Source organism: Chenopodium quinoa, unplaced genomic scaffold (genome assembly GCF_001683475.1).
Source record: "Chenopodium quinoa cultivar QQ74 unplaced genomic scaffold, ASM168347v1, whole genome shotgun sequence".
In the NCBI taxonomy this organism is placed as follows: Eukaryota; Viridiplantae; Streptophyta; class Magnoliopsida; order Caryophyllales; family Amaranthaceae; genus Chenopodium; species Chenopodium quinoa.
The window spans coordinates 4,297,310-4,316,754 of NW_018744662.1; the positions used below are offsets into that span (position 1 = coordinate 4,297,310).

Sequence of the window (19,445 nt, forward strand, 5' to 3'; positions counted from 1 at the left end):
CTCTTGGCCCTTTTTCTCTCTCTATGTCACTTTATTTTTCCCAACCCTTCTTTATTATTCTCTCTCTTCTCTTAGATTCTTTTTCCCGTCTCTTGGCTCCTCTCTCCCAGCCTTCTTTGTCTATCTCTCGACATGCCCTTTACTCTTAGCTCATGGCCGGCCTTTTCTCTTTCTTTTTTGACCAACCTTTTCTCTTTCTTTTTTTGACTTATCTTTTCTCTATTTCATAACACCTCTCTCTCTCAGCCCCTCTTCCCTCCTCTCGCGACCTTGCCTTCTTTCTCTTTCCTAGCACCTTCATCTCTCAACCCCCCTCTCGATCCCTCTCACTCTTTTCTCTCGGCATTGCCTTCTTTATCTATCTATCCATTATTTATCTTTCTCCTGGCCTCTTTGTCTCTCCTGATCCTTCTTTATCTCTCTATCTCTCTCTCTTCTGCCCTTTTCATTCTTGGCTCTCTCTTTCTCTCTCTATTTCTCTCGACCCTTCTCTTCCTTTCCCATCCCCCCTCTTTTTTTTTTTCTCTCCCTCTCTTCCTAATTCTTTCTCTCTATCTCTCTTTCTCTCCTCTCTCGAGTCTCTCCCACTGAATTTTGTAGTCATAAATTTGTAACTTTATTCTTGTCAATTGTTCTAGTAAGATTTTTTAAATTGTATGGTTGTTTAGTATATATATATATATGTGTGTGTGTGTGTGTGAATCGAATTCATTATTATTGTAAGGAATGGGGATTAATCGGTAAAATTATACTTATGTACTAAGTAATAAAAATGTTTTTGATACATGTATATTACATTTTATTTAATAAATTTATGATAATTATAAGTTATGTTCACTTAATAATTATGCTCAAGATTTTTTCTTAATTAACATTATTAAGTTGTTCTTGTATAGTTTTACAAAAGAGCTTTTATAGGTTCAAATAGCATAGGATATCGACTTTGAATATTGTTAGTTAATTAAACATGTAACTAACTCTAAAAGGACTAAAATTAAACAAAGCATGTTTGTGTTTTTTTCACGAGCATTAAGTAGGTTATAGATTCTTTAAAATTAATTATTAAGGGTACATATGTGTAATGTGGAGTTAGAGACAGAAAAATTAGTTGAGAATTATAATTAAAGGGAAGGAGAAACTACAGGATTGATGTCAAAAAGCATCATTAGTACAAAAAAAGAAAAAGGAAAAAAAAAAATGACAACTCATAAAAAAGGGCAATATTATCAAAAGTATTAAAATAAGATTTTAATTTTTACTTACCTATTAAAGAATGCAAACTATGTAATATGAGACCCTGAGACTGAGGGAGCAATACCTAAACTTGTGCTTAAGTAAATCAGTCTCATTGCAATCAAGCTGAGCCGATAATGAGTGATTCCAAAATTCATCGTACTGTTAATGACGACATTAGTAATTAGCTAATTAATGATTACAAAATTAACACTCCTATTTATAATAACTTTGTATATGGGGTATATTTCAAACCCATTGGACATTTTAATTTGTTCAAGTACCCTAAGAAACTGATCTTTCCTGTTTGCTTTTCTTTTATGTATCTCTTCCTCCATTAGATTTTCGGCCTTTTGCAAAATCTGAATTATATATGAAATTGACATAAATAAATGTTAATAGAAATTGATCAAAGAAATGAATCTGAATACATCATAATTACATTAAAAATCTACAAAGTTTCACAATGGATTCATAGATCATTAAGATGTGTTTTAACAACGGTACGTAGGTGACAGCTGACATGTAATGGAAGTTCTCCAATTGCAGAATAGATGGTTGCAAATTCTGCCTCTGAATCATCAATAGCCAGTTGTAGCTGAGCTCTAGAGTGGTTAGCCACATCAAATTTTCTCGTGTATACTTCTATGCATTCTTGTTCAAGCTCAAGCTCAAGTTCAAGTAACATCTTGGCCCTAGACATTTCAGCCTTGCCTACTTTATCCCAAAAGTATCTGAATAAAACAGTTGAATAAAAAAAATTGGAGCTAATCACGGATGAAAACACGATAAACAGTTAGCTTGTATTATACCCAAAGTTCATACAAAAGAGACCTACAAGTAGTTTCCTCTTGTGAAAGAGGAGCATTCTGAATGTCACCCATATTAAGAGATATTTGTAACCACAAAATTATTAACCTGCAAATATATCTGTTACCAGATAAGCAAACAAAAAAGAACAAATGTATTAACTTGCGAACATATATTTAAGAAATCTAAATGATGACGAAGGCATATGCAAAAACTGATACTTTACATTCAAGATACTTAATTCTACTATTCTAGCTGCCTTAAAAGCTTATACACTTAATTTGGTATAGAGTGCTGGGGCAAAGAATGGCCTAGACTTATATACACAAGGCACAATATAATGAAAAAAAATACACTAACCTACATACACATCAGAAAACAATGCAAAGAAATAAACCAAATCTGATATAACATAGACTCGGCCTTTATGATGTTTATGTGTAGCTTAAGCTAACTCACAAAGTCTATCCCATAACTTCCTGGCTTGCGCTTGTGAGTAGCTTGGTGTATCATATGTCAGAAAAATGAACACCTTAAATTACCCTCCCCTTTTTAATAATCAAAAGAGAGAATGCAATACATATCTATTGCCTTTATTATCTCCCCAGGCTCTTCCCTCCAATTCATCAACCCAAACACAAAGCAAAAGGGATCTGAAGCCTTATGTATCAAGTTAGTAGGATGTATGCAAATATCTAAACTAAGCATTTAAAACTTATTCGCCTATAAAATTTAGGTTGGTTTACTTAAATTAAAGTATTCTATAGCAAATTTGGTAGCTCATACACTAAGTTATTCAAAGCTCATCCAAAAGGTGATGACTAAAAGAAAACTATGTATGAATTTAATAAAGGACCATCAAAAACTTGTTAATTGTAATTAGTAACTGATATTTGATGACCTATAAATATAGGTGTTAGTTTTTCCTCAAAGTATTTATTGTAAAGTGATTTGACAATGAATTTAAAATAGGATTGTTAGATCAATGAATATGTCATAAAACTATAGTAATAGTCAATGAACTTGAATTGCCTCCCAGTAATCCAATATTGAGGAAAAACTAACACCTAAACTATAATAATCAATACTGGGCTAACACATAATTAAAGAATATGTCTGTGATTTAAACTTTTTTTTTTTCCCAATTTAGCATCACCTTAGTTATTATCATGTTGCAGAAAACTATAGAATAAAGCTATATTTTTTGCACTTCCTGTTGATAATCTGAAGTCTATATCATGATGTTCCTGTCACCAAGTTTGCTGAAACTTCTGCTAAGCCTGTTATGAGCACTCCTAAGAAAGAAGAAGCTGAGGAGGGCTCTTCCAAACAGGCATAATGAGTCATGTATAGAGAAACCAAGAAGTAATTCTAGAAGTAGTAAACTAATATTCTTAAATATTTCAATTAAACATGCACATCACAAGAACTTTTTTATTTTCACGATATAAGATCAGTACCATGTTCTGCCATTAATTTGGTTTAACAGCAAAATATGCAAATGATAGCATATGACCATCATCGATTTGCAGAGAAAGATAAAAGGAGGGCAAAAGAGAATGCAAAATAGTTAGGAATCCATAAAGTTGGGATTTAAAAGAGTTTAAATAGGAAAGGGGATTTCAAAGATAAAAAGGCTTCAAGAAACCTTAACATGCACCTATACAGTTTGTTTCATATATATAACTGCACAGATGTTTTGTGTTTAAAGCCCAAAAAACATTACAGTGAGAGCAAACTCAAATACATCAGGCCATTGAATACATCAGGCAATTGAATATAGGTCCACAAACCATTTGGAGGATTAAGCTCAATTAACTTTATTTGATGTAGCTGTTTAGCAAGTTAGTTTGAAGATCATACTGTAGTTGGTCCAACCAGGACCATACTGCTAACCTTTTGCATATTAAACAAAACCCAGTGAATAAAGCATTACAGAAACATAGAAAATAAGCACATAAACCATAATCTAATCCCACAAATCATGTCAAGAATCATAATTTAGCATCCACAACGATAAAACAATCACCAAATTATGAAAACAATCACCCAAAAATATTATTTGATATCAAAATGTTATAGGAAGGTATATTCTTAAAATGCATTCATGAAATAGTTTATAAGAAAACATATGCCACTCAGCTCCTACTTATTTGCTCTCTAAAGAAAAATAAATCAATACACGAGAATGGACTCAACGATCCACTATGTCTATATTATTTGACTCGATAAATTACAATGTAATAAAACATATTTTTTTACTCCAGATTTCACCAAATTACTTCCATAAATGAATCATAATATCTTACAACACTAAGAAATGGCAAAAGGTCAGATTATCATTATATTAATCCTAAGAAGCAAATTTGTAGCAAAAATTGAATGTTTAGAATCTTGCATGGCATAAATGGTCAATAAGTCCTTCACCTTGAATTTTCTGCACATACACATCCATGACATGAAAGACTGGTAAATCAGAAGTATATTCAGAAGGCATCATAAACCCTGAAAATTGATTGCTAATTAAACAAGCTAGGTATTTACTCACCATCCATGAAACATCCATCTTCGCCTGAAACATAAGCTCTAGTCAATATGAAAATAAAATCGGGGAGGGTTTGGATTGTTTCGAAAAGAATCTCATGCCTCGCACTGCTAACCTGAATATGACCGAAAGTTTAAACTTTCAGATACATCAAACTGTTAGTCCTCTATAATATAACATCAAAACATATTCCAAAATTATAACAGGTGATATTCCTAGGCTTACAAACATATTCTTGATCAACAACCAAAATAGCAAAACGCTAAATTATAATGCATCCTTTTGGGACAATGGGACATATTCCGCATTTCCAGTTTAGGAAATGTTTAGCTAGTTCTTTTAAGATACATTATAATCCATTTAAAGATAAACCAAGACTGGAAATATAAGGATACCTACCTGTATATAGTGGCACTCTCAGAAGTACCAAGCCAAAACCTACAAGAGCAACCAAATAATAGAAATTCGAAATTGAACAATGCAAAAACAAATTCCACAAATTGATTATTACTGAATTCTTGAACAACATAACACTGAGCTTACCAATTTATTTACCACTCAAAACTCTCACCAATTTACTAAAAACACCTCTGATTTGACAAAAAAAAAAAAATCCTAACATCAACTGAGCTTGTTTCTCAATCAATCAAATTAAAATTCCATCAATTCCACAAAACACAAACAAACATCAACAACAACACACAAATCACAACAAAGATCATAAATAAATCATTACATTCTAGAAATTAATCAAAAAAATAAATAACAAATCGACCATGCGATAATACCTGAGTATCTTCACCTGAAACTCGAATCCACCAAACCTGGGTCCATCTTCCTCCTTGCAAAAATTAAATTTTTAACATCTAAAACTCCCATATAACATAAAATAGTGAAATTAATAATCAAATAAAGTCAATATCTTGAAAACTTATAAGACTAATACCTTAATTTTGGTGGGGTTGAATCAAAGATCCAAAGTAATCTCCTCTTTCTGGATAAATACTGAAGAACATAAGGAGTGACCCGAATAGCAACAACCCATGCTTCGAACATCAATCCGTGGGATCAAAGCTGCGGCAGAGCTTCTTCCTTGCTTGGTTTCTTCTGGAACATTCCTCCGAACACTTTGCTTTAGGAAACCATTTGAAATCAAATTCAATAAAAAAAACTACATGAAAAGCCCAGAAATAAATAAAACAACCTTCATATAAAAGGTAAAATCTAATCAAGGGGATGAACATCAAAGTATCGAACCAATTAGAACAAGAAAGATAAATGAACCTTAGCAACCGCGTCGCCAAAACCGATGAAATTGAAACACCGAGAAGAATCGAAGCCCATCGCCATGGTTTTTCAAGGATGATCGGTGGTTTTGAGCTCATCGCCAAAATTGTTGAAGGAGGACATATTTTCTCTCTCTAGGTTTCTCTCTCCTTGTTTCCCATTAAGAATTCTGAGCTTTTTTTTTTAGATGAGGAGGAAAGAGAAGGAAGTTTGTGAGGAAGTCGGTGAGAGAGTGAGGGGCAAGTAAAGTCGGTGGGAGAGCCGGAGAGCAGCAGACATCAACAAAAAGGAATAAGGGGTAAAATTGGCAATTCATTAATTTTGGGGGCAAGGCTGTAATAGCACCACAAAGTACTATTCACCAGCTACAGTAAATTCTTTTGCATGTTTATAAGGGTTATGGATTATAGATTTTCCGTTTTTTATAAACCCTAGTAAAAATAAATTAAAATACTCTCCATAGTTGAAAAAATCGAGACACATTTTTTTTTTTGAAGAAAAATCGAGACACATTGAGGCTCCAATTTGCGACTTATTTCTGGCAATCTACACTCTACACTCTACAGAGAGGCGGCGGAAGGAAGAGAAAGAGGGGGAAATCGGAAAATAATAATGCTGGAAAACCCAGCCGACAACACTATTTCTGCTCCAATCAAGAGATATGCACCTCCCAATCAGAGGTATTATCATCATCTTCTGCTTCTTCTTTATCTCGTTTGTTTATGAATCAAGTTGATTGATTTTCGATATGAATGCAGGAATCGTAGTCTCAACCGGCGCAAATCTGGAGGTAATTCTTGCAATTTCTTATTTGATCTATGCCAATTATTTTTTCAATGATGTCCATGGATTTCTTATTAAAAAGATCACATTAAAATGCTTGTTGCTGTTGCTGATGATGCCATCTAAGTGTAGTGTATATGTGCGAGTATCTATCAACCTAACCATTTCTGTAAAAAACCTAGTTTTGGATTTGATCTATAACCGGCATCCTCAACTTCAAAATGTTACCATTTACAGATTTACCAACATTGTTTCATTAAATTCTAGCATTGTCGTTCCCATATGTCTTTACTAATGCATCTTAATGGTCATTAGGACTAACGCAATTCATGTAAATATAAAACACTCTGATAACAATACTGGCAAGGAATTGAGAGAATTGAAGGAATTCAATGGCAAGGAATCAATTATTAATTACTAAAAGGCTACATACCCTATTTTGCACACTGATACTTCTACCTATACTTACAAGATGCCAGAGACAAAGTATCACTAGGAGGGAGGAAGATGTAGGTGATAGTGAAGGTTTTCAGGGTTTGACTAGTATACCCTTGATCTGGTAAATGGGTAATCATGTTGTTGTAGTAAGGCCAAATCTGTGTTCGTGTCAACTCTAATCAGGTTGACTCTTGTTGGGTTCAATTTCTGAAATTAAACCCTATTTGTTTATTTTCGGGTTAGGTTCAAGTTGACCTTGTTAGCCCAAATTTTATAATTTTTTTTCATGACCCATTTAACATATCATTTTTGGGTAGACTTGAACCCACAGAGTAGTACGCAATTTATAAAAAAGCTCAAGGCGCATTGAAGCAAGAGGGGTTCGGTTGCACCTAAGAGTAGTTAAATTTTTTTGGCTGAAGTTCGCCTCAGGCGTTTTTTGTGCGTCTAACCCAAAACGCCTCGCCAGACCAAAATAAGCGCTCACCCTTGATCTCCTTGCGGAGCTTTTTCAAACACTGGTAGTACAAGCTTGAAAGAAAAGCAAATGAACTTGAAAAAATAGCAAAGGAGCTAAATTGCTGGTATTGAACAAATAAAGATAGATAGAAAAGCTGAAAAAATAGGGTAGTCGAAATTAAAAATAGGTAGTCGATTATAACCCTCGGTAGTTGCCCTAGTTGGCTAGTTGGGATGGGGTTAATAATTTTACTAAGTGTAGTTGGGATGGGATTAATTTTATTAGGCTAGTTTGATGAGTTTATATAGGTCAAATGGACATTTATTAGGTTGCCCTTCGTTTTGAGTTATAAGGTTAGGTATGATCTTCTTACCAAGGCTCACTTGGTCTCGTCTTTCATGGCCTTAGGAGGAGTGTTTGTGACATTCACCACGGGTCTCAGTCTCAAGGAAAGGAAGAGAGTTGCGCTAGGTTCATGACGGGCCTAACGACCTTTGTAAAAAGTTAGTTCCATCTTATGGACATGGATTGATTTTTTTTTTTTTTTTTTTTTCTCATTAAATCTAGCTTTTGTCATTTTTACATTTTTTTTATCATCCGCAGTCTCACTTTGTGGGGCCCCATTTTTTTAATAACAAATCTCTTACTCTCTATCTCTCTCCTCTTCAAAAGTAACCACATGCATGATCTCATTTTCACTTTTCTTTGGTTTGCGTAGCTAGTGAGTACTCTAGAAAACAGAGGTAGTACATATATATCAATATATGTACCTGATCTACAATCTCCAAGGACTTTTGCGCCTTGTGTCCTTCAAGCCTAAGGACTTACTATTTGTACATTTCTGATTTTTTTACTTAAACTGAAGACATATATGGTGAGAGGGGGTGGTTGGATTGAGAGAGCAGCAGTCAAAGGTTATTCTCTATTTCCTTCATATTGATGAAATTTCCTTGTATTGAAGATGGATCATTTGTTGTTCCGAGAAATAAAAAAGTGACATTGTGAAGTATGGAAAGATCTTCAGTGTAATGCCCATCAGGATAGAGTACTACCTTCTGCCACAACTAACTATGGATGTTAAAGATGATACTTTGTGTAACATATAACCCATTGCTAGTCTTTTTGTTTGTTTGGGTTTATGATATTTGTCACTAAAATCTCTATTGTTAGTTTCAAGTTAGAAGCTAAATTGACTCTTTTGCTTTATATTTTCTTGTTCTTGCTCCAGATCGATCTGAAAAAACAAGTAATCTCCACTCAACTGATGGGGATAAGAACTTGGGCATTGGTTTGCAGAGTGCTTCGAGTATAGATCATTCTGATAGTGGGAGCAGCAAATGTGTATATGAGAGTTATCGTCCAAAGTTGATAGCCCTAAATGGTTGTTGTAGAAGTGAAGCTTCTCAGCTTTTGCATGAACGTATGTGTCTTGATGTGTTTCCATATATTTTGTATTCTTGCTTTATCCTATTTGTTATCATGCATAATTTAGTTCTTTGAGGTTATGCCTAATGCACCTGTATGCTATAGCATTTTTATTATCTTTATTACTTTAGCTTTTCGTAGTCCTAAACTCTGAAGAAAGGGAAAAAGGACATTGATAAGAAAACTAATCTTTGCATAAGGATGTACAGATAAATAAGAATCCGTGTTGGGCATAATGGGTAAGAAGAAACAAATTGAAATTTTGGATAAGTTTCACTTGATGATTGAGATGCTACTAGAGTAATATTTACAAGTTTAGTTTTTGTAGGAAGCACACGTAATGCCATACTTGGCATGTTGTCTATCGTTGCACGTAATGTGTGTTTTGTGGAAATTAATTAATCTCACCGATGAAAAGTGATAGGGAGTATTAATTTTAAGAATTAGAAAGTATATTTAAGCTTCATTGTCATAGAATTTGATTATCTATGTCTTTAAACAAATTTCTTAGAAAGTTATGTGATCATTTTTATAATCACCTAAGGACTCACATATGTATTACCTATTTGTAAGGAACTTTGTTTTTAGAAAACCTCACTAAAGTTATATGATAATAAACGAAAGGTTAGTTCTTTAAGTCAATGCATAGGAAGCATAGTCATCTTTCATTGAGTGAATACTGTTGCTGAAATAGCAAGAGAATACATGAGCAAGTTGAATACTGTTCATGAGCTAGTAGCTCAATTGAAAAGTGAAAATATTGCTTTATTTCTCAGATTCTCGAGGACTATGAAATGAAATAGCAAGAGAATATATAAGTAATTTAAATTGCCTTATGTGCTACATTTCTTTGCTAACCTAAATTTCCTAACATTGCTTATGTACTTCGTTATACTCGAGGGCTTTATAGTGAGGTGATAAAAATAATGGAAGATCGATTTCTAAGAGTGGGTGAATGATTTTTTTTCCCCCTTAAAATAATATGGTGAGGACACAAAGCCTAATTGTTGAGACCAATATCATTAGATTCTACTTTAGTTCGATAAGGATACTAAGAATCGTATCGTATGATTGAGTTGTAGAATTCTGATATTCTAAAATTTGATGATATAATTTGCAATATTATTATAATAATAATTAATCTTTTAAGCCTATGTATTAAATGTTTACTCATAAACTTCATACGTCAGTTCATCATATAAGTACTCCTAGATTGCTTGGATTTAGGAGCAATAATTCAATTACAAATCATATACACTCATACACAAGAACAATAAACAATAAACAATAAGAGCCTTAATCCCAATAACGAGGTCGGTTACATGAACCAATTATTTATCTATTGTACTCGCTATCCTCCCCTTCCATTCCCTTTTGTCCAATGTTATATACTCCTACAAACCCATCTTCTTTGTGTGCTTCTAAACATTTTCCATATAAGTCATATTTGGTCATCCTTTGTCTCATCTAAGATCCCTTTGATCTCAACAACTTTTCTTTAAGACAAAAGTATTGTTGGTTCAGGGTTGGGTTTCTTACTTCCATGTTGCCATTATATCTATGTTTTGATCAAGCCCTTCTGGGTTTATTAATTACTTTTAGCTCCTCTAGCCTTTGGGAAAAGAGTTTTCAGTCTTTGAAACGAGCTCTTGCTTCTTTCTCTTCTTCGACCTTTACAATTTTGTAAGAAAATACATTCAATTTCCTTTTAATTTACCGGCTGACAGTTAGAAACTGAGGCATGTATTAGGTGTATGGTTTTGTAAGTGCCTTAGGAACTCCGTGATTTTTCTCCATTGCTTCCATCTCACAAAAACTTTTCATTTATCTTGGGCACTTAATTTTTAGGGTCTTAGGGGTATTAGTGGCGGGGATTGTTGAATATAAGAGAAAAAGTGTAGGTAGTGGGTATTGTTTATTGTTTTTAAATAGAGGTTAGAGATAATGGGACTATAATGCTTAATGGAGTGTGGAAAATAAAGTTAATATATAGAAGTTTTTGTGGGACAAAGGGTTGTTATGTTGGATCAGTAGGAGAAGTTGTGAAGGAGAAATGTTGCGATAGTTGTTTTGTGGTGCATCTAGTTAGAATGGTAATGTATTTACTGTGTGATTCGTTTTGAGATAAAGTATCATTTTAGCTTCCTTATAGGCTTGATACAATCAGAGAGTTTGCAAGTGTGTCGTGTGTGCTAACTCATGTCAATATCTCCATGGACTCCCTACCCCCATTTTTAAAAGTGCAAATCAACAAACCTCCTTGAAACTTTCCCCCTATTTTGGCCAATAAATATATCTCTCTATGCTTTTCACACCACCATTTGTTGTAAGCTTGAGTGATGTCACAAAGTTTGTTAGTCAAGCTGACAGCCAGAAAACCCAGCAAACCTCCTTGAAAGTTTACAGTTTACTCCATTTTTGCCCTATATTTCTATGTTCTTCGTACCACCATCCATTGCTTTTGACCCTGAAGCTTGAGTGATGTCACAAAGTTTGCTTATCAGGCTGACAGCCTGGTATACCTTTGCAGAAACTACCAAAAATGATTCTCATTGACTTCTCTCTGCTCTAATTAATCCATAGTAAGCCTTTCGGTGCTTTGCTACTTGTCTTGTTGCCAACTTTGTTTTCTTCCATTTTGACTACAATCATCGCCAACTATGTCACCAGCATGTGACCTATGCTACTGCGTATTTATCACTGTCAGAGTGCCAGTTTTCTCTCTCCCCCACTCCTTTTTCAAGTTGCTTTCCTGGATTGATCTGGTAGAATATAAATGATGATCATATCATGTACATTTAGGAAGCCAAGCAAATGATGTTTATTTGTTGACCTTACAATTGTTGTATGTTGGTTTAATATTCTAAGGAATCCGATGATGTTCTTTCACTTATTTATTTGATATTCAAGCTGATTGTTGAATTTTCTTCTTATCACTATTCAAAATCATGTTATGACCGGATGAGTGGGTGATGAATTAATCGATATTCGTTGATAGGCTTATTATTTGGGTGAATTTAATTGGATTCTTATTTTATTAAAGTCAGTGTTCTAATTTTATTATTGTTGTCATTTGAATATGATAAATATTTATTATCTTAGTATCTATTATCTATTTGATAACACATGTGCAACTTACACTAGCGTTTCATCATAAAAGGCAACAAGGCATTCCTATTTTTGGTCCGAAAATTGCCTTAGCATATTTTGATAGAAATTACCCAACCACTGATGAAAGCAGTAATGCTCTCTCATGTCTTACCTTTGCCATTATGACATTTTCATAAACTTGCAGTTTAAATCTAGTTCACATTTTTTTTTTTTTTTTTTGAAAGAAGTTCACAATTTCTTTTTGTTTAAAGCATTACTATTAATTATCTTTCTATGCATTTAAACCAAATGAACAAAAACTTGTCTAAAACATTAATTTATCAAAGAGAATTAAATTGTTGTTGTCATTGCTGCCATTTGATGATTATTAATGTGTTTTCGACTTATCAAATATATATATATATATATATATATATATATATATATATATATATATATTGAGAGTTCCATGATTAGATATATACTATTGAATCAATAAATTTTATTTAATTTTAATTTTCCTTCCTATTCTGTGACAATAGTTGATGTTGATCCATGTATAGACAAGTTTTGGTCTCTGTCATTTACAAAGGGACATGCAGAGCCAGCAAACCTTTTGGTCTCTGTTAAACAGTCAAACAATATAACACATCTAGGATGTTGATTCATATACAGACAAGCAGCTTCATCATATGATTAGATCAGTAAGTATTTTTCCTTGAGAGAAGGAAACTTGATTTAGATCCCAGAGTAGTGTTAGCATACTAGGAGCCAAGTAAATCGGGCCAGTGGATATGCTATGTCTAGGATTGAAATTCTTCTCTTCAGTGGCCTAAGGTCTTAGCATACAAAGTGAGATGTACTCTTGTAACAAATTAATACTACTGACAATAAAATTAAGTAGACTAACATTTTGAAATAGAGCAGACTAATATTGGTTCACAGACTACAGAATTAAAGCAGACTAATATTTATTTTGATCTGAGGATCAAGAGAGGTTTTTTTTTGATTGATTGATTGACTGAGAAAGATTAATTACAAGTAGTTGCTTGCGGCCACAAATCTCAAAAACAATAACATTAGGTCACCAATTTCTACATTTCCCTTACTGCCACAAACTACTCTCTTTTGCCCTTTCTCATCTATTTATATTTATAAGATTCGGGCCAAATGCTTCCAAGGAGATTCTGTCTACCCTAGCTTACTCAAATTACAATCATTTGTCTTTTCCCCCTTAATGATTGCTGCTCCACTAGTGGACTTGTGGAGGGTTGTCCTGTTCATTGCAACTCTCTCCGTTTTTTTTTTTTGTTTTTTTTTTCCCAAGTGATACACTGACTTTTTTTCATGTGATACAGACTTTTTTTTTCAATCAGGATTTTGCCTTTAGAGAAATAAATTCCTATTTGTTTTAGCTTATGAAGAGTCAAATAAATTGGGCTAGTGGATATGCTATATTTAGGATTGTAATCCTTCCCTTTACCGTCCTTGGCACACAAAGTGAGAAGGCATCTGCAACACTGATTGTATAGGATCTAAGGGTTAAACTCTGCCCTAGTCATTGAGGACTTTGTCAGTATGTATCATGGTTGCTTTGATATTCTGTTCCTTTATGCTTTCAGACCGAAATTGCTATTCTAACTATCCTGACTGTACTATATTGCAGGTTGGATGGGAGCTATACATTGCTATAGTGATCCTACTGTAGATTTATCTGGTGAGTGATAGATACCTTCTTCTCTTCCCCTTTTTTGGGGAAAATGATTTTTGAAAAAAAAAGGTTCAAAATTGTACCTTTTAGAGGTTAACTTAAAATCAGATGTATAAATTAGGTTTTAGAATTCGGATCCCATTTTATTTGTGGTCACCCTACATTTAGACTTCGTAGTAAATCATGCCCCTTTCGACTTTTTAATTCTCGTTGATGTTTGGAAGTATAATAATAGTAGTAACATAAACTCCGAAAGGCTATTAAGAAAAATCATACAAAGCTGTTGTTGATTTTAGGAGATATAATAGTAATACCATATATAAGACGCAGCTTATATCATTGTTTGGATCATTTTTCTTGTAGTGTAAGAACATGTTTGATGATAAGTTTAGGTTGTATATTACGTAAACCTTGAAAGATCTTGATTCTCTGATATATCTGCTTGCAGAACGACCAGTCATGTACACAGGAAGTGCTGCATCAGCTTGGGGAAACTTTAGACTTCCCCATCAGGTTTATGCTAATTATGGCATGTGTTTGTGTTCACCAACTTTAGTTGCTCTGGCATAATGCTAATGTAATTTTTTTCCTTATTCTGGCAGTTAATGGCTCCTCCGCAAATGGATTTCATGGCGGAACTTCAACATGCTATCAATAATAATAGTTCAAGCTTGATGAACTAAATGGCTCTTGAGATGCTAGTCATGATATAACATAATATCTGGTGATTTTAAATCTTTAACCTGACTTACGTATTGTTGACAATTGTTATATTCCGAAGGGGTTAGGGGATTTCAAAATTCCCCTGATGGGAATAATTCTAGTAAAATATGTCTATGGCCTCATAATCTTCAATTTAAGTATGTTCTTGAATCATTGAACAGTTCAAACTTTCATTGATAGTCGAGAAGGCAACAGTGAAAAATCAAATGCTAGTGTTAGAAGGCAACACCTTCTAAGTTTGATCTTAAGATCAACGATCTCAAGTTAACAACTATGTTCTCTTCTTTGTCAAAAAAAAAAAAAAAAAAAAAAAAAAAAAAAAAAAAAAAAAAAATAATAATAATAATAAAAAAATAAATAAATAAATAAAACTTTAACAATGTTCTCTTCAAATAAAGCTCTATAATGGCAATTGTTTTTTATTTTTATTTTTAGAACAACAATTTCAACTTTAATTCATATGATTAATATATATCGGAGGGAATGAAAAACAAATCTAACTACTTGTCCTGTAAGCAAACTAAATAAAAATTCCATAATATAAACATGACATAAAGCCTCCATCTTCTCAAAATTCGTAAAAGTATATGTTTATTATTATATTTTTCAAAAAATTGAGATCCTAAATGAAATTTTGCCTTTCTCACTGTTTGGATAGAAGGAAAAAAGAGACGAGAAAGGGATGGGGACAAACTCTCTTTTTTAGGTAAAGGATTGTAGGAAGGAAGGGAAAGGAGGGGGAGAGATCTATTTATTTTCCCTCTCTTTAATAAATATAATTCCTTCAAAATCGAAGAGATTGGAGGGGAAATGGAGTTTACCTCCCCCACCCTTTCTTTCCCCTTCCCGTCCTCATATTTCCCTCCCCCTCCTTTGCTTCCTTATTTTTTTTATCCAAACAAAGCGTTTGTGACCTCATATTTTAACTCGTATGATATTTTAAGATGATTCTTTCCAAAAAGCTTCATAAATTTTCATAATATAAATTATAAACCATTGTCTTCTCCCTCGGAATTTGAAAGCAAAAAACAATTTGATTGTATCCTAAAAAATTAGAAGCTAACTTGAAATCCTGATTTTGCGACCTCAATCTTAACTTAAACTCGCAAAAGATTTTAGCTAGGTTGATTATTTCAAAAGGTTTGTTTTTATTTTTTTGTTTTTTTTAAAAAAAAAATTTAATTTTTTTTTTATTGTTTTTGTGGTATAAACCCTTAATTTCTAAGAATTCGTAAAAAAACAAAGTTGATGTTTTTCCTTAAAATTCAGATTCTAAATCGAAATCTCAACTTTGCAACCCAAAACTTTAGACTCATAAGACATTTTAGGGTGATTCTTTTACGAAAGTTTCTTATATTTTTGTATGAAATAAAGATTTGTCTACTCAAAACTCGAAAAAAACTAAAATTGTTTTTTTCATTAAAATTTAAAGTCCTAAATTGGAATATCAAATTTGCAGCCATAACTTTAAAGCTCCTACAAGTTTAAGGTTGACTCTTTGATAAAAGTTTTTTATATTTTCTTGAGAAATTAGAGTTTCATCTTCTCAAAATTAGATGAGTTAGGGCCTGTTCTCTTACATTGAAATTCAGTTCATTTCAGTTCAGCTCAGTTTAATTCAGTCAGCTCAGTTCAGCTCCTAATTTCCTTCACTTATAATGTAACACCCCAATAATCCTCTCTTTAAACATGTGAAGACCCTGAACAATATTCAAGAGAATTACTGGCGTGCTACCGCCACGTGTTCAAATGTTAAGGCTATATCAGAAATTAGCAGCGAAAAAACTAACTCGGTTATAAATAAGTTTCAAAACCAATAACCAAAACCAAATTAAATCATACAACTTGGAACCATTAAAGCCCTTATTCAAAACCCCACAAAAGTAGTAAATAAATAAAACCAGAGTGTAAATAAAATTCAAACTTATAAAAAGAAATAAACTTCGAATAATAACCGACTCTCTACTCAAAATCCCACAACCAACCCTGATGCGAATGCTACGTATGTAAGAACCTGTGATTAATCTGCTCCCCAATATTATAAGTGTAAAAATTAGATCGTCACAGGGTCATTAAAAGCCGAAGGCCATGACCAAAGAAAGACACACACAAAAGCACGCAATCAGCAAAGTTGAGTACATACAAGATACAAAACATAAAAGAAATCCCTAACATGCTACTAATAATCAACCATTACGCATCATTAGTTTATAGACTCGGCACATGACTCAACTATTTATATTACTAAGACTCCATTAATTAATAATATGTAAATCATTATTTTTTATTCATTGGATTACGCAATAGACAAGGTTGTCCAACCCATGCTCCATTTGGAACATCAATAAAAGAAAAACCCCATGCCTCCTTTCGGAAACATCAATAAACATCCAACGACCACGGGCGCGACTCCGTGACCGTATTTAGTATGAGATCTCATCTAACTCCTAGTCTTGAAAAATATTTGAAATAGGAGACTCGTAGATCAGACGACCTCGATAAAAGTACACGGCTAATACCCCGTGTACCCCAACCCCTGATTGTCATTACTCCAGAAGTGCACCAATCCAGAGTTTTATTGCTCATCCATCTTGCACTTTACGTGATTTACAGGTTTAGACTTAGTGATGACTCATATACAAACAATACGATCAATCCAATATCAATTCAATCAAGTAAAACAACTTTCCAATTTCAATTCTTGATTTATTAGTGACAAGCAACATTTATTAATTATTCCTTTACTACCTCGGTGTATAAACACCTTGAGTGCATAAGGCACCCTAAAACCTTAACCTCGTTTTATAAGACTTGAATTCTTCCGTTACTCACCCTATTTGAATAATCATGAATGAGTAATAAATAAATCATTCCACAAATCACATACCTTTGCCTCTAAGCGCACCTTGCATAATTAGAGCACAAATAATTCTTGCAATATAAAATAGTGCACGTCATACGAAATTCACAATGTATAACCAAACAATTTAACTCGGTCATCCCTATACATGATACTAAGTTCTCGATCCGTCCTTAAACATGCACCTACAAGCAAGGTTTCGTAACTTGTACGTACCTTGAATAAACGAATTGGTATGCCACTTTACTAACTAGAAATCACCTTCAATAAACTCCTCTCCTAAACCAAACAATAACATCTCAATCAATACCCAATCAATCAAATTTTTAGCAATACTAACTTACTTTTAAAACCTTCAAAATCCAAATTAAACAACACTTTAAAACCTTCTCTTTAGTTAAAATTAAAGGTTTATATATAGTTCTTTAAATTTTCTTCATATAAACCTTAAAATACACTCTTATACATGAAATTACAGCAAGTTTAAAGTTTAATAAAAATATGAAAAATTATTTTAAAACCCCTAATAATCTCCCTTTTTAGTGGGTGATTAAACCCTCTTTATAAAACATCAAAAGTAGTACTTAGAAACTATTTCCAGCACTTAAAACTTCAATAAAAACATATATTTATGCTTAATTAACTTTAAACATAATTAATTTTATCAATCAAACTCAAGGACAATATTGTAAGTATAAAAAAAACTTCGTTAAATCAAAAACTGCCTGAAAATCATATTTAGAGGCTGAATTTGGCCATGAGAGGGTGGTGCTCATTACCAAAAGTAATGAGTCTTTTTTAAAACGTTATTTCCACATGGAAAACACTACTTATTCATCAAAATCGATTGAGTTCAGAATCTGATCGGGATTAAAACGGGATTAATATTAACGAACGAAAATCTAAAAATTAAAACACGAATCTACGTGTTCAAAATAATCTGGAATTAAGTTAAACTAATCAGTAGTTATAATCACCAAAATTTCAAAACATCATTACTATAAAAGCCCTAAATCAATTGTTCATAAAAAACCCTAAAATCATGATTTTCAATAAATTGAAACCCTAGGTTTATAATTCATAAAATATGAAAATTTATAACATAAATATAATCTGAAATTTATAATCTTTATACCATCAAAATATAATTTGATACTAAAAATATAATCTTTATACTAAAATCAAAACCCAAAAAATTAAATTAACATTAAGCAAAATAATGAAACAAAGGAGGATGAAAATAGGACTAACCTTTTTGTGTGGGAAATTTTTGGAGATTCATGGGGTATTTATAGGAGAGAAGTATTGTAGGATAAAAAGGAAGATTGGGCCTCATAAAAATTATGGGTCAATTAAGTTTACAAATGGGTTAGGCTTGTTTGATTGGACATAAATTGTAGAATAAAGGTGCATAAAATTATTCGTTCAAATACTTTTCGACCCAGATTAATAATTTGAAACTTGTGAAATTAAATTATGAAAAATAACAAATAAATATTATAAATAAAATAAATTTTCATTTATAAAATATTTTAAAATACGGGGGATTACATATAAAATATTCATTTCAGTTTAATTCAATTCAGTCAATGAGAACAGACCCTTAATTTTTTTAATCACCATATATAAATATTTCAAATTCCACATACACTCAAGTTCCACAAAATTTTCACAAAATGCCCTTAATGACCAACGAAAGTTAATTCCGTTAATCATTAACGTTAAGTATGCCACGTGGAGGCACATTATTGGTTATTTAAATTTATTTTGTTAATTATTTTTTAAAAAAACTTTTAAAATAAATTTCAAAAAAAAATCACCTCCAGCCACCTTACACTAAACCACTTCTCACCACCGCCACCCAGCCAGCCTCCTTGCTGCCGGTGCCTAGACTCCCTTCCCCACTGTGCCGGCACCGCCGCCCCTTCCCCTAAGCCTCTCCTCAACCCCCTTAAGCCGTATAAACCACCACCACTTAAACCGTAAAAACCTTTGAAAACCAGCCACCATCCTTAAACCCCGTCGCCGACAATCCAAATTCCCTCGCCCAATTTGGCCGAAAACACCAACCCGAAATCAT

At 32.9% G+C, this 19,445-nt stretch overlaps 1 protein-coding gene across 1 annotated transcript; it reads left to right on the top strand.

The window, feature by feature from the left end:
• Positions 1-6,325: 6,325 nt before the first annotated feature.
• LOC110702147 lies at positions 6,326-14,749 on the top strand. The gene is made up of 6 exons (XM_021879823.1): positions 6,326-6,555; positions 6,634-6,665; positions 8,785-8,976; positions 13,738-13,788; positions 14,231-14,295; positions 14,385-14,749. Exons 1-6 carry the CDS (start codon positions 6,488-6,490, stop codon positions 14,463-14,465), a joined length of 489 nt encoding a protein of 162 aa, XP_021735515.1. The 5' UTR covers positions 6,326-6,487; the 3' UTR covers positions 14,466-14,749.
• The last annotated feature ends 4,696 nt before the right edge of the window (positions 14,750-19,445 follow it).

Bases quoted from the DNA above. Each gene is read 5' to 3' on its own strand.
- LOC110702147 (XM_021879823.1), top strand. From the start codon at position 6,488: ATGCTGGAAAACCCAGCCGACAACACTATTTCTGCTCCAATCAAGAGA. The intron at 6,556-6,633 runs GTATTATCATCA...ATATGAATGCAG, and splicing joins TATGCACCTCCCAATCAGAG to GAATCGTAGTCTCAACCGGC. The intron at 6,666-8,784 runs GTAATTCTTGCA...TTCTTGCTCCAG, and splicing joins CAACCGGCGCAAATCTGGAG to ATCGATCTGAAAAAACAAGT.